This window comes from Onychostruthus taczanowskii, unplaced genomic scaffold (genome assembly GCF_017590055.1).
Source record: "Onychostruthus taczanowskii isolate IOZ18803 unplaced genomic scaffold, ASM1759005v1 scaffold11, whole genome shotgun sequence".
NCBI lineage: Eukaryota > Metazoa > Chordata > Aves > Passeriformes > Passeridae > Onychostruthus > Onychostruthus taczanowskii.
In genome coordinates, this window is record NW_024497629.1 from 8,516,471 (window position 1) to 8,535,587 (window position 19,117).

Sequence of the window (19,117 nt, forward strand, 5' to 3'; positions counted from 1 at the left end):
AAGAGAGAACTTTTATTGTAGTCACTGTAAAAATTACTAGAAGTGGTAGGAAGATCATCCTGCTACAGTATCTGCATTTTAATTTGACTTTCAGCAGCTAAAGATTGTTTTACAGTAACATGACAGTCTTGAAAATTAATAGATGAAGCTTGAGCAATTCTTCTTTAACTGCAGTCAAGAAGACTGAGGTCAATCTTGAAATAGACATAAGGATAGTATTCTTGATTACTCAGTTGTAAGCCAGGGATGTCCATGCCAGGCTGCAAAAGGAAGTAATGGCTTTAGTACCAGTAAACCTGCGCAGTTCCAAGCTCCAGGGGATTGCTTTTGTGCTCCTTTCCCACAGGTGCAATGGAGCTTTGTATGTGCTGTGCTTAAGGTGGGGAATTCACCACTGAGAATCTGCTCTGCTTCTTGTTTCAGGTTGCCTAATGTAATTAGCATTGAGAATTCATGCCTGTGCTGTTATGAACATGTAGCATTTTTGTGTGCTTCAGCTCTACAGCAACTCATCTGTGTACTCCCTTCATGCAGTGGGATCTGTGCTTGCTGGTTTTAAGCTGTTTTGAAAGGCCTGCTAGCTCATTTATTGCTTTAGCCCAAACTGTTTTGAATTGTAATTCAAGATGGGGAAGGAGAAAGCAAGTACTGCTGCTTGTTGAAGGCCTAGGTTATTTATAAATGTCAGCCTTTTACAGGGGACATAGGTGTGACAGTCCTAGGATTTAGTTCCAAATTAATTTTTTTGCTTCTGTTGATCTGAATGTTTATAGTAGATTTTAAGCTTTTTATATAGAGGAACAGCCATAACTAAGCAGACCTATTTTGTTTTGGTAGCTGTAAACATCAGACACTTCAACAGAAAATATAAGCAATCTCTCTGCATCATAATCTGAGCCTACCCTAATCCAGTCTGTAACCAGCTGGGATTAGAGCTGCATCTAGGACTCCTGTCATTGCAAGATGTGAGCAGATGCATGCTCTAACCCCAGGACAGTGGGAGTGTTCATTCAGCTAAGCTGAGAGAAGCTACAGCATGTGCACTTGCAGTCCAAATACGTACATCCATTATACTTGCTGCTGCAACTTCATCCAGGTGTTTGAAGACCACGTTCAGGACGTCTCTCAGGCGCTTCACAGACTTCCTGTTTGGCTGCAGCAGCATTGCTTGGAAATTCACAGGGAGGCCATACCTCGGAACACAACACACATGATCATCTGCTGGGAAGGGCCACAGCTGTCTGCTCATGCCCTTCTCCCTCCTCTGCCTCCAGGCATGCCCACTTGTGGTGTGTTGCAGAAACAATGCTGCTTCCTTATTTTCTTTCTGAAGCCAAAAGTTAACTAAAGAGTGTCTTTCTGTTTTCCCCTTCCCTGTAAGTGCCCCCAAAAATCGTTTTTCATCAGATTCATATGTCACTTTTTTTGTGGACATCTGTATTGTCTGCTGTGAGCTCCTGGAATGGAAGTGTGTAAGGCATACGCCTTGAGCAAGGCAAAACAAGGTGTGTAAGGGTTCCTCCCACAAAGGAACTGCACCAGGAAGAGAGCTGTACATTTTGACTTCCCCAGGAATCTCTGCCTGCACTCTTGTTTACTCACCTCAGGACAGATTCAACAAAAACTCTCAAGGCTTTCACGTGAATCCAAGCCACAAATGCTTCACTGAAGTTCACCTTCAGCCAGCGCAGTAAGGGGCCCTGTGAGAGCAGAACAGTGCTGTGATCCCCTCGCTGCGTGAAGCAGCTCCATAGCCAACACTGCCACTGAAGCCATCATGGGCTGCTGGGATAGTTCCCAGGCAGCCTAATAGTGGTTCCCAGTCTATCAGAAACTCAAGTGACCTTGGCCAAGTCATTGTTATTTTTCCCATGCCTCAGTTTTATGGGCTAAATGGAGCTCACCAGAGACAGTTGGAACCATAAAGCCATTTCTGAGAGAGGTCCTTAGGCATGCTGGTAGCAAAGGCTGGCAACTCACAAGGTGCTACTTACATATTGTTGTTTCTTGTCAGAAGCTAATTTCATCAGCTCTTCCTTTTCACATTTCAGTTCCTTCTCATCATAATAAAATTCTCGAACCATGAACCTACAATTGAATGACATTTGCTCTCACAAGCCTTAGTCCAGGCAATATGTACACTCATTTCTTTTTCCCCAGGAGAAGCAGGTATGGGAGGTTGCTTTTTAACATTTAACAAGTTAAAGTATGTGAAGGGTAGGAGTTGAAATCACCCCCAGAAAGCCAGCAGAATGAGAGCAGAATGGGCAATTCCAGGATCTGTAACTTGGAGCTTAAAGAACAGGATCACTGATTCTGCTACCACAGCTCCTTCCCACCCTGCCTTCTCAGTGGCTTTAGGACCAACAGAAACACAAGCAGTCAAGGAGTCCTAAAACCAGTGATGGATTCAGCATGCTGCACACACAAGCCTCTCCTGATCCTCATCTCTTGCTAGCCTGCCCTGCCTAGTCAGGGCTTCTTACCTGTTCTCCCTGGCTTTGGCTTTAAAGTCATCCATCACTTTTCTAAACAGGGTCACAGTGAAGAGTCCTCCCTCTGCATCCTCAGCAATCATTCTGTGGGAGGGAAATCCACTGTTGTGATTTGACATGAAATATCCCTTATAAAAAGCCTTTTTTACCTACTTTCCCTTTTGCAATTCTTTTTATTTTCATTTATGATTCTGAACAACACCCTGCTTTTTGAAAACTGCTGTGACAGAAACAGGGAACAATGACTTTACTTGCACTGGCTACTCTATCTCAACGTAAAACTCAATTGGTTTAGTTCCTGAGTCCACTGTAATACACGCATATTCTGCCTGCCTGATTTTTCTGTGTTTCCTGGTAACATTCCCCCATTTTACAGGCATTTGTGTTTTGTGACAGGTGGTAGACCTGACAGCTTGTTTCTTTCTCTATGCCTTCCACCTTCTGCATTTCAGGTAATACCATGGTCAGCTCTTGTGCCCTGGACTGGATCTCATAGTCTGCATGAGCTGAGCAATGGAATATCTAAGTCCTAGGAAAGATTTTTTTACCCGAGGTGAAAGGATGAGTTAATATGGCTTTTGCTAGTGCAAATGACAGTATGCTGAATTATTCTATGCTACAACAGGAAGCAATTAAAAATGCAGAATTAGTGTTTCATCTTTTTATAAAGTACTTTCCATAAAGCTCTACGTGATTGCATATGTCTGAACTATACCTCAATTAATGCAATAAATTGCCTGTTTTACACAAAAAGAAGCAACGGCCTTGTTGAAAGTAAAAAGAAATAGATTACGGGAAAAGGGAAGCTAATTGTAACATTTTTTCTTTCATCTGTACTTTCCTTCAACAAACTAATTTCTATTTGAATTGCAAATACATTAATGTGGAGCCTATGCATTTAGACTAGTGATTTCCTCTAGGATCCACCAATCTGAGGGGCTGAAACATGACAGGGATCTCTGAAACAAACACAGAGCTTAATTTGGAATTTCACTTACTTGGTGGAGCGAGGTACTACCATATCTGAGAGTGATTCATAGGTCTTCTGCCACTGTACGTAGCTTGACCTTTGAGCAACACAAAACAAAGCACAGTAAATAAATACTATATACTGGAAAGCAAATGTTGATATATGTAGCTAATTAAGCTAATAACTTAGGGTAGAAGGGTTGAACTCTTTGTGCTCAGTTATGTCATTAAGATATATTAAGCCTCTCCTATCCTTTCCTCTCCTAGTCACCAGTTGAGGAGATGCTTCCCTCAATGCTACACCCTCAGTCTTCACTTTGGATCTTGGCTTGAGGAAGGGTCAATATCAGGAAACTGATGGTGGGAAGAATGTGGGGTATACTTCCAGGCTGCCACAGTGTCCCATGCTCCAGGACCCCTGCACAAGCTGCTCTGGTCCAGGGGTAGCTGTGCTACATCTGCTGTGTAGCACAATAGCAGATCACAGAGCTGATCTGGTGCTAGACTGAATGCCAGCCCTGTGAGAAAGGGAACAAGGGTATGGTAGGAGTTTGCAAAGAGAGAAATCTCTTTGCAATTTAGTGTGAATAAACTCACATAATGAAGTCAACAAACTTACCTCAGATAGCTTTTTGCAACCTGTTTTTCAGAGACAGAAGAGTGATGGTGCCGTATGTGTGTTGGGACAGGGGTATATGGACAGGAAAGTTTTTGGTAGGGCTCTGAGGAGAACATGGTGTAACTTCCCCATTGTTAGCAGCCATCCTATGTATGACCTGACCACTTACAAGGGCACAGCCAGGAGAGAGAGATTGTGAGTTGAACAGGTCTAATTCCTTTTAGAAACTGGCTATGCTGCAGTAAAAATCTGGTTTTCTTTTAGCTCATACTATTCCTATCAGGAGACTGAGAGCCCACTCATCACTATGAAGAACCTACATGCCAATTGTCCTGCTCCAGCTTTGGCGCAGTCTTTATCTCCCTCTTTTGTGCTAGCACCACTCTTGGCAGAAATTGTTCTTTCTTCTTTGCTAAGGGCTCCATCTGTGTCCCAGTAGGGCACTCTTGAGCTGCCCCAAGCTGACCCAGTACCACTGGTTCTGGTGCTTATGCCTGGGGCTCAGTGCCACCCGGGGTGTGTGCACACACTGTTGCCTTACTTTGGCACCACGACGAGCAGCGTGATAAGATACTCGGAATTCAGAACAAAGTCTTCTTTGTGCACAATGTCTGCCAGGGTCCGGGTCAGCAGATTTCCCCTACAGTGAAGAAGACAAAGTAAAAATAACAGTAGCAGAAACTCAGCAGTGGAACATTGGAGACATTGTGCTGTGGGTGGAGATGCTAATCTGTACTGGGGGAGAAGAAGGCCCAGAAGGAGGTGGGTAAAGGACAGAGCCACACTTCTTAAATGGCTGTTTCATTATTTTTACTGCAACTAAAAGAATCAAAAAGTAACTAATACTAAAGGACACGATATTGGTGTGGCCAGTTTATGCCCTTTATGTAAAATGACACCATTCCACTGCTATTGTTTTTACAGTAAGGGTGTAAATACTTGAGAAGTGCACATCTTCTCCCAGTCATCGCTGCATCTTGTGGGAAGCACCTGCTCTCTCAGGAAGCCTGCTGAGCTGCTTGTGTGACTGTGCTGCAGGCAGAGTGAGCCAGGTACGTACAGACCTAAGCCATCACAGCAGCCGGGCATTCCTGGACTGCTGTGGACCAGCACACTGAGACACCTCCTGCTGAACAGCAGTGAGAGCAGCAGTCTCATGCACAGGTGGGACCTGCAGGAGGTCTCCAGGATGTCTCCACACACTAAGCCCACCTGATCACATTAATTCCTAGGCCATGTAGACAGCCAGGGCTGGCTGGATGTGGCTGGAAAGCATTAGGTATGAAGGGGAGATGCTCTCCCTGTCACTGGGTACGAGTCAAGAAGGACCTAAACTAGCAGTTTTGGGTTTGATGTTCACTGGGCCAGTCTAAATATTAACTAACTGGCTGGTAACTTATTAGATGCTTGTTCAGCCCAAGCTATCTGGCCCTGGTGGGCACCAGAGTTACAGCATTTAAAGATGGATGGAATGATGACAGGGAAGATTGTCTCTGGCCATGAGGTCTCCATTCTTCTCCCTCCTCACATTGCTGGAGCCCTGGCCAGCCTGGCTGGCTGCAGTGCCAGGCAGCCACCTGTGCCCTGTGCCCAGTCCTGAATAGGAACAGTGGCATATATGAGCATGTGTTGGGTGAGGGCTTGCACAGCATCATCTAAGTCATTTTAAATTTACTACTTACTGGATTTTACCATTCTCCCCAGTGTTGTCCTAGAAAAAAACCCAAGTATCAGCTCTGACATAGGGAAAGACCACAAGCAGATGAAGACAGGAGAGAGAACATTTGGGAAGCCTGAACAGTGCATTACCTGAACCAACAGAAGGAAAAAAAAGAAAACAAAAATATGCTGGTGAGGTGCAGGATCAAGGTAGACAGAGCTGTTTCCTATGGGAGCTTTGCAAATGCTGTTCAGAACATAGGGCATAGCTCCATGTGGCAAAGGAATCCACCAGTTGACACAGCTCATCTAATTTCTGACTCCCTGAAGTCCCATCAGAGCAAAACAGTTGACTTTTTCCAAGATTGCCTGCTCACACTGTCAATTAATTCCTGTTAGGAGCTTCAGTCTCCCTAACCTGATTTTGAGATATGCTGACCACACCAGCTACCACCTGTTTTCACTGGGTCTCCAAATGCTCGGTATGTCCCAAAGCTGGAAAAGTTGCTCCCACCAGAACACAGCAATGGATGTGAGCACACACTGCCTGCATTTCAGCCAGCAACAGCATCCCCAGTGCAAAATACTTACATAGTTTTCTTCTCCAGGCTTTGCAAATTTCCTTTAATGTTGTTGTACGCAGCTGATCGGGTTTTCAGGTCTGTTTCTATTTGAGTCACTTGCTAAAACAAAGTGAAAAAATGGAGTCAATGGAGTGCTTGAGGTCTTCTCACCTCAGTCCCACAACTACCACCTTAACCCAGAGACACAGCTGCCAGCTCCCCTAAAACCACCGGCCTGTGGCCAAGAAGAGCCAGGGTCAGAGCTCCCCTGGGGCAAAGGCCTCTGCAGAACCTAGGGTTCAGTCAGCTGTTGCTGTTGGTGTGCTAGAGCTGTACCTAAGGGGCAAGTTCATGGTTTTATTTGTTAGCTACATTGAACAAAAGCACATTATGCCTTTCTGAATGAACTGACAGTGTAAGTAATTCATTCAGCCTGAAGGCTTTTGATTTAATGTCAGATGAACAATCTCATGAAAAACACCTCCGAACTGGAGAATAATATGGTGAGGGAATTAAAGTGCAGAAAATATATCAAACATATCAATGTACTCTAGTGAATTTGATAAAGTGCCATATACTTACAGACTAGATAGGTTTCAATATATGTATCATTACTATTGCAGTAGAAAATAAAACAATATCAACAGCTTCAGTATAAAGTGTGTAATTCTAATTGTTCCTGCCCAAACCAAAGGCAAAGGCTCCTCTCCCACCATGAGAGGAGAGATCACAAGCAGCCAAAAGACATGCTTCCCCATGCTGACATCTCAAAATCTGGAGTACAATTTACCTTTGCTAATGCTTCTGATATATTCTTCAGTGGCTGCTTTATGGGGTATTTGGCCATGTCCCACTCAAACCGTGTCAAGTAGCTAATTAGGTCAACTGAAAATACAAAGAGATGCATGAAAGCAGATAGTGTACCAGATGGCAGCTCAAGCTTTGGGGAGTAGTCCCCAGCTATATCTCAGGCATAGCTTTGATTAACTTCAGAGCATTAACCAGAAGTCCACTTCTCAATTCTTATAGAGATTTGATCTAGATAAAATATGCACAGATCCTATGCCCCATCTAATCAACTTCCTAAACATCCCCAAAAGTTAAAGGTGAAACCAAAAATATTTTCTGCACTACACCTAACAGTAGAGACAAAGTGTAAAATTATCTGTATCAGTGGGACACAGCAGTGTACAGCTACTCTTCTTCACAGTAAAAACAGTTTTATGTAATCTCAGTCTATATTTCTGCAATATGCCTGAATTTAATCCAGCAATGGCTATCAGAAAAATACTTTGTGCCCAGGATCAGCAGTAATATTCAGGGCTGCTAAGAGCCTGATCAAAGGTACTAAGACCATAGCAGATGTCACTTCTCTGTGATTCAGTCAAGTGCTCACTAGAAATTAAACAAATGCAGGTGTGATGAGGAATTCCTCATTGGCTCTGTACACAGAGGTCCCCATTTCACACAAAGCTAGAGACCATTTATATAATAGATAAATCCAGTCACAGCATCCAAGAACAGAAATTCACAGCAAGGACCTGTGCATGCAACCCCCAAAACAAAGCACCCTTGGACATGGGGACCCACAGCATCTTTCCAGAATGAAGGGGAAATGAACACATAAAACACCCAGCTCCTAGACCAAGATTTTCCTGTTTCACTGTTTGAAGATCAAGGGCTCTTAATGTTGGGAAACATTAAGGCTTAGTACATTACAGTATCAAGTAAAGAATTCTCCTCCAGCAGCTCATGAAATCAAACAGCTCTTTGTCTGAGTCCGGAGAGCCTTTGGATTCTAAACTCACCACTACATAGTGTTCTTGCAGACCTTTATAGGATGGGGTAAAGTCATGCATCCTGCCATAATGAGAAGGGCTGGGACTGCCCCCCAGAAAGTTAGGGAGACAAGGGGAAGGCAGCAGGCAGGGTCTCAAGGTCTAGACAAAGAGGCTAGAAGCACTGTGACCTAAAGGATGGCCTTCCTTCCAGACCAGGAGGGTAGATATGGAGAATGTCTGGGACGTTGCTCTAAGTGATAGGGAGCAAAACAAGCTCAAGGTGCCAAGTAAAATGACATGCATGCTGGGGCCCTTCAGTGTTCTTTGCTGCCCTGTTCAGGGAGTGAATTCAGTCCCACAGCAAGGTTTGAGCACAATTTCTTATGGGCTGGAATTTGAGGTTTAGGGGAAAACTTTTTGAACCAAGTTGCATGAGAAGGAATGTGAATAACTGTGTAACTGCCATACTACCAGGCTGAGGGGACTCTGCGGTCTCATGTGATACTGAACACCCTTGGCAGGAGAGCACTATCCTTTCCATGGGCTTCTCTCACCCCACAACAGAGTCAGTTTACCCTATTAGATTTCCAAAGCACGGAAAATCTTATGTTAGGAGAAATAGGCTTCTTAGCAAGAGATAAACTGCCTGGAAGGCAGAGAGCACTTGCCACGGCAGTGTTCTCCCCTTCTTCCAAAACCACAGCTGTGTCAATGTCCCTCACATTCAATGGACAAGAGTCTCAGGGCAAAGATCCAACCCTTCCTGCTAATATCTCATCAGGAATGAGCAAATTCTCCTGCACAGGAGGGTGTAGAAAAGGGGCAAAACTGCAGAAGGCTGGGAGAGCTATGACACAGCTGCTGCATGCACAGTTCTCCATTAATGCTTGCTCGTGATCTCTGTGGGGAAGGCAGATGGGTCAAAAATACTTAAGCACCAAAGTTCACATAGCATTTTCAGCACAGGGCACACAACACACCTGCTGCCTCTCTTCTAAGCTTGTGAGCTGAGGCTTTGCAGACACGGGCTCTTTAAAGACAGACACTGACCAATTTATAGCTGATGAGATATAAAAGTTCCCTGAAGAACTTCACATGTCCTTTCTATCCTCACATTCCTTGAATCTCAGCAATATCCAGATGCTGAGCAGTTGAGCACAGCATGAGTTCTCAGCCCAGTTTCAAGCTCAGTCCTGAGTGAGCTTGCCAGTGCTAGCTGGCACTGGTGCAGGTTAATTAGGCAGCCTGATCTTGGGGGTGGCACAAATTACTGTGAACACACTAGCAGAGCTGTGTTTAAAATGCCAAGCAGCCCCAGCACCCTGATGCTCCTGGAATGGCATTCCTCTTTTATGGAAGCTGTCGAGTCACTTCTAAAAGGTTTCACACGGCTGCCCACCTAGGAGAGATGATTCCTACCAGCTCACAGCTGCCCAGAGAACCCACAGCCTGCATGTCTCATAATCACATAATAACACACCAGCTCTAAAATGCAATATTAAATACTTCCTCTCTAAAGCATTCAATTCTTCAAAATTGTTATGCTTCCCATTTTGCTTTGTTTTGGACTCACTATAAAGAATGGAGTTATTCCACCACTTACCAAATTTTAAAATTAATTTAGGATTAACATTTTAATGAATGTAAGAGAATTTGGTATGAATCTTTGAAGAAAAGCTTTACTTACATTTCAAGAAAGGTTGTTTATGCTGTTATGATATATTAAAAGTTTCTATATTACACAAGCACACATTTCCCTCTATAAGAGAGAAATTTGCATGTGGCTGCTTTCAGCTGTTATCCACTGGAAAGTTAAGTGTCTGTGTATGAGTGCAAGTTCATGTAACTAAAAGTGCTGTATTTTTTACTATTTTGCAATTTTTTTCCTAAAAATCTAGCAAAAAAACTTTTTAGACACATAGCCACTACCAAACTGCTATTGGGTTTATGTACAAGTGAGCTAAAGTCAGCGTTACTAAAAACCATCTTGGGATGGTTGAATAGTATGAAACAGGACCATGCAACAAGAAATCATGTCTTATAATGTTGTTTCTGATTTCACAGCCTCGAGGAAGGCTTCAACTTTATAGTTCTTTTACTAATCAGAAAGGGAAGGAGGAAGAATTAGTCCAGTAAAGTTGCTGATGCGTATGAAGACTGACACTGGAATATATTAGGGGAATCCTCATATAGTAAAGCTGACTTCATTTTTTAAGATGCAGTCAGTAATCTTAAAAAGGTTCATGTCCAAGTTCAATATGATTTGTTTGGATGACCAAACCCAGACAGAGGAATTAGTAATGCATGCAAGTAATTTCCATATCCTTCTAACACATGCAGAGCTGATGGGGGAAAAAAAAGGTGTAAAAAGGATAAACAAAGGAAATTAACGAAACCTGTTGTTTCTCAAGTCATAGGGATATCGTGATCAAGCTACGAGGTTGTTACTTGAGAAATCCATCGTAACCTGATCACTGTACCTCTACAACCAGACCAAGACTTGTGTCTAGCACTAACATACACAAATGCATGCATGTAACAACACCACAACCATCAGTCCTCAACATACTTTGGAGACATTTCATTTTATCCTTTAGCCCTGAAACACAGTAAATGGGATTATTGTATTTCTTGAACAGTTGTACCCTCAAACATCAGTTTTATATCATTCAAGGACATTTCTAAAAGAACTTCCTCCCCATCCTTTACTAATACAGGTCTGAAGTACAACACTGCAGACAAAGGGAGATGGAGTATACACTCTTAGTTTATCCAAAAGCATCATGCTGCAAGTCTGTAATCAGCATGCATACCACATCCAATTTTGTTGTATTTTTCCAGAATAGCTGGGGAATGCAGCTTACTGACAGATCACTGACAGTTGTCACACCACCATAAAGAATGAGATTTAGGTGTCCTTAAGAAATCAAGCCCAGGCAGGGCACAGGAGTGTGCTAAGTCATGTTACGAGTGAACATGTCTCTTACTTTCATCTTCACTCCAAAGTTAGCTTCTGCTGAGAAAAATGGGAGCAGGCTAGACACGTTCTTATAAAATGTTGCTGATGGTTGTCCTTTCTGAAGTGTGAGGGTTGCAATTCCACATATTCATATTCTGAAGCAAGCAAAAGCAGCATCAATGTATTTAAATTCCCACATTCACAGCACCTACCTCCATTGGCCAGAAGATTTTCCTGGACTTTATCTTTTGAGTCCTCCATTACTTCTCCTATGTACTGTGCTATTTTCTTTATTACGCTTAAGTGTAACAAAAGAAACTTTGTTAGTGAAGAAACAAAATTATTACAAAACAGTTTCACTGTGATCTGATAAACACAGAAATGCCCAAACAAAACACTTCTGAAGCAAGGCAGGTTAATTTGCAATTCAAATTATAATAAAAAATCTAGGACACAATGCAGAACTAAATGTCTTACCTCTAAATACACTGATCTCTGCAAAAACATGGGTAATGTCATTTTGCCTGTGCTCTGGACTTACAGAATATCAAGATTCAGTCTTCTGTACACTCATTACATGCATAGCAGAAACCAGAAGGCAAGAAAGGCAAGAAACTCATGTTTAAAAACCCCAAGGCAATGAAGGAAAAAGAGGCTACATATAGACACTGACTAAAGATCTGTTCCACAGGATGCTAAAGAAATCCTTAAGGCTCACTGAGAAAAGGTTCTCAGAAAATATCCAGGGAAAAATAGCAGTGCTATCTTGCTTGATGGGAAATTTCTTTCTTATTCCTTTTCTTTACACGATTCTTTCTCTCTTCTCTTTTAGCATGGGGGACAAGACACTCCTTTAAGGCGTAGGAGTGCTAGATTCAAATCCTTCTGCCCAGTCCAGAGTAGTGATTTGTACAGAGACCCTCCTAGAGAACACAATCTCCACTGTGCCACTTATTCTTTACTCATTTTAATAAATGGATTAATTAAGTCCCTCTAACAGTAGTTCCCCCTGTCTCCAGTCAAAGTACCTGTTTAATATAGGCTGCAAGACTTTCTGGTTAAGTATCCTTCTGCACTCAAAAATATTAATAGAATTTGGCCTGCAGCTCCCTAACTGTCCTAGGTTGACTACATCTTGTATAAAACCCAGCAGCTACAAGGTTACTGCCTGACCATTAAATTGGCAGACACAAAGTGGACATAATCCTTGGCCTTGTGACAGGGAGTGTAACAGCAGGCTTCATTTCTGCTTCATTTCTCTTTCTTTCCTTACTGAGAGGAGGCTACAGCTGCAGATGAGCTGGAGACTGAAAGGGCATCTACAGTGTTTGGACATTGTGTTATATGATTGAACAATGTGGTGTTGTGACCAGCCCTGTGGTTTTCAAGAGCAGAAAAGGGACTTTGGGCCAGGTATACATACCAGGAAAGCGTCAGAGAAGAGGATTTTTCTTTCAGGTGCTGCAAAGCAGTTGCATCTATCTTTGTTACTGTGAAGAAACTTAAGAGTCTTGGGAAAGGTTTTCCAGTCCTATGACAGGTAGGAAAAGTTTGAGATTGCTGATGCTGCCAAGAATGCAGTACTCAAAATCTGTGCTGTTTGGGGTCAATTCAGTCTGAAGAAGAGAAGATCTTGTGACTTCAATATATAAAGGGCTCCTACAAGAAAGTTGGACAGAGGCTTTTTACCAGTGCCTATAGTGACAGGACAAGAGGCAGCAGTTTTAAACTAAGAGAAGATTTAGCCTGGGCATAAAGAAATTCTTTACTGTGAGGGTGATGAGGCACTGGCAGAGGTTGCCCAGGGAAGTTGTGGATGCCCAGTCTCTGGAAGCATTCAAGGCCAGGTTGGATAGGGGTTTGAGCAACCTGGTTTAATGAAAGGTTTTCCTGCCAAAATCATTCTTCTCATGACCCTGGACAGATGCAGTTCAGAGTGCCTGTAGGAGGAATGTACACCACTATGCTCCAGTTCACATTCCTTTCTCAGAGCTGCTGCAGTGTTTCACCACCTGGCTGCAGCCCGGTAAGAGCCCAGCAGCAGCTGAGGGCTGTTAGAGTACAGCACATGTCGCCCACACTCAGGCAGTGGGGGGGGATGAGGGATCCAGACAGAGGTTCCCTGACAGTTGCAACCTTGCCAAGCACTTCTGCAAATTTCAGCTTGTAGATAGAGCTGGTTTTTGTTTCCTTCCTGATGCTCAAAGAGCCCAAAGAACTTGTAACAAGGCAGCAGTTGATAAAACCAGCATAGCAGGAGGCTAAAGACATTATGGAGAAAGCATTTCCCAGGGACATGTATAAACCAGGAGCTTCTCCAGAAGGCCTGAGCTGCTTTCATTACCCTTGAGTGCATCTGGTGGCTGACCTGACAGGTGGGAGACAGCTCTGGCCTCTCTCCATGGATACAGAGGGTGGGACAGGTGTGTGCTCTCATGCACCTGCCAGTCCTACCTGCCCAGGAAACGCTTGGCTCCCTTCCCACCCACACATCCCGTGGTCCCTGCAGCAGGATACAGCCACACTGTGTGTAATACACTGTGCCAGAGGAATGTTCTCCAGTACTGTCTTAGATGCTGTGCCTTGCATCCTGTGAAATGCAAGTGGGATTCACTCACTCAACATATTTCCCATGCAAAGACAGAACCTATCCCCTCCACATCTCTGATGTCTGGGGCAAATGACAGGAATCAGACCCCTGGAAGAGCCCCACTGTCTACACTGACATCCAACAATGGACAGTTTTCACAGCCAAATATCAGATCTCTGCCTTTAGATAAGATGAATCCCATCTTGAGCAAGTATTATGAACAAATAATGCATTATAAAAAGAGAGACTTTCAGCAAAACTGCTTCAAGAAGTAGTAATAAAAATCTGTAAAGGGAGTAACTGCATTTAACCTACTATTATGTCTTGAATGTTTTGCTTCTGCAATGGCTGCAATGTCATTAGCTTCCAAAAAAAAAAAGTCTAACACTCTTAAATGATACTGAGAAAGAAAGGGTGCCACCCACCAGGCCTCCAAAACACTGCAGAGAGCAGAAGTCCTGCAATCTGAGGCCACTCCCAGGTATGCCACTGACCAAGGACCAGAGAAAACCTCTGGGTAAGAGTGACCCAGGAAACTGTCAGCTTTTGAGAGAGCACCATGCTACCACGGGATGACATGGAAAAACACTCCTCCTCCCTGTGTAAATAAATAATAAAAGTATGTGGAAACAATAGCTCCTGCAAACTCTTGCCCCTTCTCTGCTGTCCTGGCAAGAGGCAGCGCTGACAGGTTTGCACTGCCTGGCTTTACTGGCAGCTGTGTTTATCCAGCAACAGTTCAGCAGGCAGCTCTTTCATAGGACCAGGAACATAAATGCTCAGGTCATCTGAACAGGCTTGTAACCCTCTGGATGCTTTTCTTCAACCAAGTGCGAGAGCTTGTGGCTTGAATCACAATTTAGACATAAAACCTGAGGCATTTATTCAATGCAAAATGCTTTTGTATGTCCTTGTGGGACTCAATCTGCCAATACTTTTGATTATTCTGTTATTCTCTTTTACTACTCTAATGCATTTTTCTTATTTTCCAAAACATCTTTCTTATTTTTAAATCTTGTTGGTCTTTCCTGGTTATCTATCCTGACAGGCAAATGAGACAAACAGGAAGACTCCTTGCCTCAGCAGATTACAGTGGAAGGGCCTCAATGACCCCTTTGCTCCGTGTCCCTAGAGCCCATCAGAGGGTAAGAGTCATTACTGGCAATAAAGGGACAATTAGTGGAGTAAAGTGGTGTTCAGCTCGAACAAGCAGCTGTATTGTGCTGGCAAGTAAAGACAAAGATGACAGGAGTCAGTGAGCCTAAGGAGCTTCTACTGACATTTCACTTCTAACTGCCCTCCACTATCTTACATGGATTCTGCACTCAGCTTTTCAGAACTCCTAATTCTTCACAAAGCTGGGAATTAGTTATGCCTTTCTGAAAAATCAGTTCTGATGATTGCTGGCAGCCCTCAAACCCAGATCACACAGCTGCTTCCTGTCTGCTACCCTGACTAGAGACACAGAATTACAGAATATTCTGAGTTGGAAGAGATCCACAAGGATCCACAAAGATCATTGAACACTTTCCATTAGAACAGATATGGGCACTGTCTCTCCCCAGATTTGCCCCCCTCTCCACTTCCTTAAGAATTTCTGCAATTGAATAAGAAGCTGGAACATGTTACAAAGAATATGGGGCAGTATTTTTGGCAGGGTCACAATGGAGATAGTTTTGTTGATAACTTAAGTTGCTCTTTTTTGCTTAAAGTCCTGAAGAAATAGTAAGGTTTAGTTTTAGGTAGTTCTGTGAGGAGCAGGGTGTTGGACTTTCAACTCAAGATATGAATCCTGTCCATGATTATAAAATATCAGTCTTGTGTGCAACCCAGAATTATCATATGCAACCATTCTAATACAACCCTTGTGGAGCAGTAGTAAAACCAGAAAAAAAAATGCTATGGAGAAATGTATTCTAGCAGACCAACTTTCACCTAAAGTGCCTAGCATAGATGCAAACAGTTTATATCAGGGTTTCTGTATATCTTTGCCACTGCCACACAAAGATCTATGAAAGGATTGAGCATATTTAGACAAGAAAATGCTTATCAGTCTGGACTGGGAGAAAAAATGCAAGAAGACCCAGAGCTAACACATGTGTCTGTGACCAAAACTAGGTAAGCTGCCAAAGCAAAAACTAGAACAAAGCAGAAAAAACCAGCAGCTTATACCTTCACTGCCTCAAAGTCTACCTTGTGCCACGAAGTATCTTAAAACACATCATTTTTTTAGATTGCTGTGCTACATTATTCTTTTGTGTACCCAGGTCAGTTTGTCCCAAAAAGCAAACTTGGTAATTGTCAGCAAGGAGATCATGTGAGTCATTGCTTAAGTAGGTTTGATGCAATATGAGTCAATATTCTGGTTTTTAAGAAGTTTAAAAGCCTGAGAGGGAGCAGTCTGGACTTCATTCAAAAGAACATAATCCTTAGATGTCCTCTATCTGGCTGAAAAGGAATAGAAGGTTCAACAGAAATATTCTGTCACAACAAGATCAGGGAGGGCTTCACATTCTCTAAAAGTTGTTTTATCAAGTTTCTGGATGAGGTGGGAGGATATTCTTTAAAACAAAAACACAAAACAAATATCCCCACAATCCAACATTTAAAGCAGTTTCCTTATGAGAAACAGCTTCCCTAGCACTTGAATGGATTGCTATGCTAACAAAGTTACCATGGATATAATTCAGCTAAATTTTAAGGAATGATCCTTTCTTTGTGATAATTCCATGACAATCAACACAAGGGTTAAATAGAGCCTATCCACTTTAGTCCAGTTGCAGTCCAGCCTGAACTGAGTCAGACCGAGGTGAACACAAGGACATACCATCCCATAAAAACAATGTCTGTTTCTCATTTGTAGGTGGTAAATAAGATCTATTTTACCTTTCAGCAAAGCTATCAAGTTTTCCCAACTCATCTGACAGACCAACAAGAGCATCCAGTGTCCCCACCTGCGCAAAAGACGAGAAATAGGTGAAAGATGCACAACTCTGTCTAAGGCTTTTGTTGGCAGAACCTTAAGGAGCCTGACTTGTCCTTAGTACACTTGTCCTTAGTGAATTTAACAGTTTGGCAGAACTTATTTACTTGGTGGAAAATACAGCAATTCCTTTACCCAAGAACTAGGGCATAAAAAGCCTTTTCCAATAAAGGAAAAAAGTATGTGTAGTGTCAAGATTACACGTCAGTGTCTTTCTTCCTGTTTTCACTTCATCCTCTAACATCAAGCTGCATAGAATAGTCTTTAATCAGACAAAACAGTGACTGGAAATGCACACAAATAATAATGCACACAAATAATGCACACACACAAACAAGTCAGATGTACTAAGAGAACAAAGGAAAGCAGCACTTTTTCAAAAGGGGGTGTCTGTCTGTGTTCTGTTATTACCAAAGCAAGTCTCTCACAAAGCCATTTCTGACCAACATCTGCTTTTTGAATCACTGTCAGTCATAACCCCATATTTATGGTATTGCAGCATATTGCCAAACCTTTTCTTGTAATGTTGCCAGCTCAACATTATGTAGGGTCAATCTAAGGGAGAAGAAATAAATTTTATGTAGAACAAATAGAATGCAAATGGGCATCTTCAGATACTCCAAATGCTTTACTTCCTTCAACATAGCAGACTCTCACCACCACCAGTGGGGTAAGGTCCACAGGTGATAAAAATAAGGTCCATGGATGATAAAAATTCTATCAGTCTCAGGTGTGCATACAAAAAAGCAGCACTCTTCTCTGTCAGTAGTCTTGCTGCCGTGGCTGGATAGTCAGGTACTCCCTTTGCATTAGCAATCCATGATGCACTAAGCTGTATGACTGACGACTAGGAGCAAACTGTACATGGAATGCAATGCAGTTATTTAACATCTCACTTATGTTCACTTTTTATACATCTATCCTTCCAATGTGAAGCTCAGCTTCAAGCACAATGATTTATTTCTCTCTGGTCAATTTTCAGTTGCCTGAACACAACTCATCCCCCAACCACAGTCTCTTTCCACTCTCTGCATATTATCCCATATGATAAATCCCATATCTATCCCAAAAGTCTTTAGCCCTGGCTAATGCTGCTGTTTTGCCCATAGACAAACCCATTCCTCACTTACCTTTAAGTCTGGAATATGGAATTTACTGTTGCTGGACAGGTTGGATTTAGATGTCACAGTGTTCATTCTCTCCCACGCCTGCAGATTTGTTTTGTCTCCTGGAGCAGAAATTAGCCAGAACTCCGACATGATCTAATATTTTCCCTTCACTGCGGGTCACTGTAGATACTCAAAGCAGGTAAATGGCTAAAAGAGCACCACACAAAAGGAGCTCTTCCCTAAGAACAGAAAGAGAACAGATCACTGATTTCTTTTCTTCAGAAACACTAGGAGAGTGAGTCAGTTGTGTGTCTCAGGCTGAAATGGAACATGACCTTCTCCAGAATGTCACGGAAAGAGTGTGGCTGTTCCTTCCTTCTCAGGATTGTTCCATCCAGTTTCTGCATGAAGAAATGAAGCTTCCTCCTCCCCTTTTCCCTCCCAGCCTGTTCCATTTGCCTTGCGCTTTAAGTTCAGTGCCTACTGGGGAGCCTGGGGGCTTCACCAAACTACCCAAAAGTAATAAAGAATTTCCGCTTGATAAATATTCTCTCTCAAATTGTTGGACATTTGCAAGGAAAAATGAAAGCAAGACCTCTGCTGAACATAGAGGCTGCAAAAGATGCCACTGGCAAGACGGAATATTTCTCTCGGTGTTTTTTTTCTTCCCAGGCTCGATAGGAAGGAGCTGGAGGAAGGCAAGCCCTGGTGTACAGGGACGGTATCGGCAGAGCCACACAGATGGAGCAGTGGCGAGAACAGAGGGACAACTACTGTGGTGCGAAGCAGAGATGAGGGCAGGAGAGCAGCTGGCACCACACCGCAATCCTCCGTTCCTTCCCGAGAGCTCCCGCGGAGCATCCCCGCCACACGCCCTCGCTCTCAGGTGCGCGGGACAGGGCAGGTGCGGCACTCGCCGCTCGGCACCCGCGCCGGGCCCCGCCGTGCCAGAGCGCGGCCAGCACGGCTGTCAGGGGCTGCCGGGGCCCCGCGGGGCACTGCCCGCTGCTTTACCCGCCCGCTGCCTCTACTGCCCGCTGCCTCTACTGCCCGCTGCTTTACCGGCCCGCTGTTTTACCCGCCCGCTGCTTTACCGGCCCGCTGCCTCTCCTGCCCCTGCCGTGCCTGCCGCTCCCCGCGCCCGCGCCGCTCCCGGCGGCTCCGGGCCGGGCAGGGTCGGGGCGGAGCGCAGCGAGGCGCGGGGCGGCCGCCGCATCCACGGGAGGTGCAGGGCGTCCAGGGCTCCCTCCCGGAGCATAGCGGCTGCTGCCCTAGTGCCCTAAAAGCTCTGCCACAGCTCTGACTAGGGCAGCTTTGCATCTCATTGCTCTCTTTTAAACTGGCGCAAATAATGCAGAAGCCATTTGTTTTTATTAAACACTGACTACCT

At 43.7% G+C, this 19,117-nt stretch overlaps 1 protein-coding gene across 2 annotated transcripts; it reads right to left on the bottom strand.

Moving 5' to 3' along the window:
• Positions 1-81: 81 nt before the first annotated feature.
• ATP6V1C2 (ATPase H+ transporting V1 subunit C2) lies at positions 82-18,871 on the bottom strand. Of its 2 annotated transcripts, XM_041420357.1 has the most exons (14): positions 18,822-18,871; positions 17,749-17,966; positions 16,522-16,589; positions 11,258-11,343; positions 10,656-10,685; positions 7,096-7,190; positions 6,334-6,425; positions 4,625-4,723; positions 3,494-3,562; positions 2,487-2,579; positions 1,995-2,088; positions 1,603-1,700; positions 1,064-1,193; positions 82-260 (listed from the first exon to the last, which is right to left on the bottom strand). In XM_041420357.1, the coding sequence occupies exons 2-14, from the start codon at positions 17,875-17,877 to the stop codon at positions 165-167; spliced, it is 1,179 nt and encodes a 392-aa protein (XP_041276291.1). In that variant the 5' UTR covers positions 17,878-17,966; positions 18,822-18,871; the 3' UTR covers positions 82-164. The 2 variants fall into 2 exon arrangements, with proteins under 2 accessions (XP_041276291.1, XP_041276300.1); XM_041420366.1 differs by lacking the exon at positions 10,656-10,685.
• Positions 18,872-19,117: the final 246 nt, after the last annotated feature.

Excerpts from the sequence above, each read along its gene's own strand:
- ATP6V1C2 (XM_041420357.1), bottom strand. The coding sequence starts at position 17,877 with ATGTCGGAGTTCTGGCTAATTTCTGCTCCAGGAGACAAAACAAATCTG. Across the intron at positions 2,089-2,486 it reads GCCAAAGCCAGGGAGAACAG|GTTCATGGTTCGAGAATTTT; the intron begins GTAAGAAGCCCT and ends ATTCAATTGTAG. Across the intron at positions 1,194-1,602 it reads TTTGTTGAATCTGTCCTGAG|GTATGGCCTCCCTGTGAATT; the intron begins GTGAGTAAACAA and ends TTGTGTTCCGAG.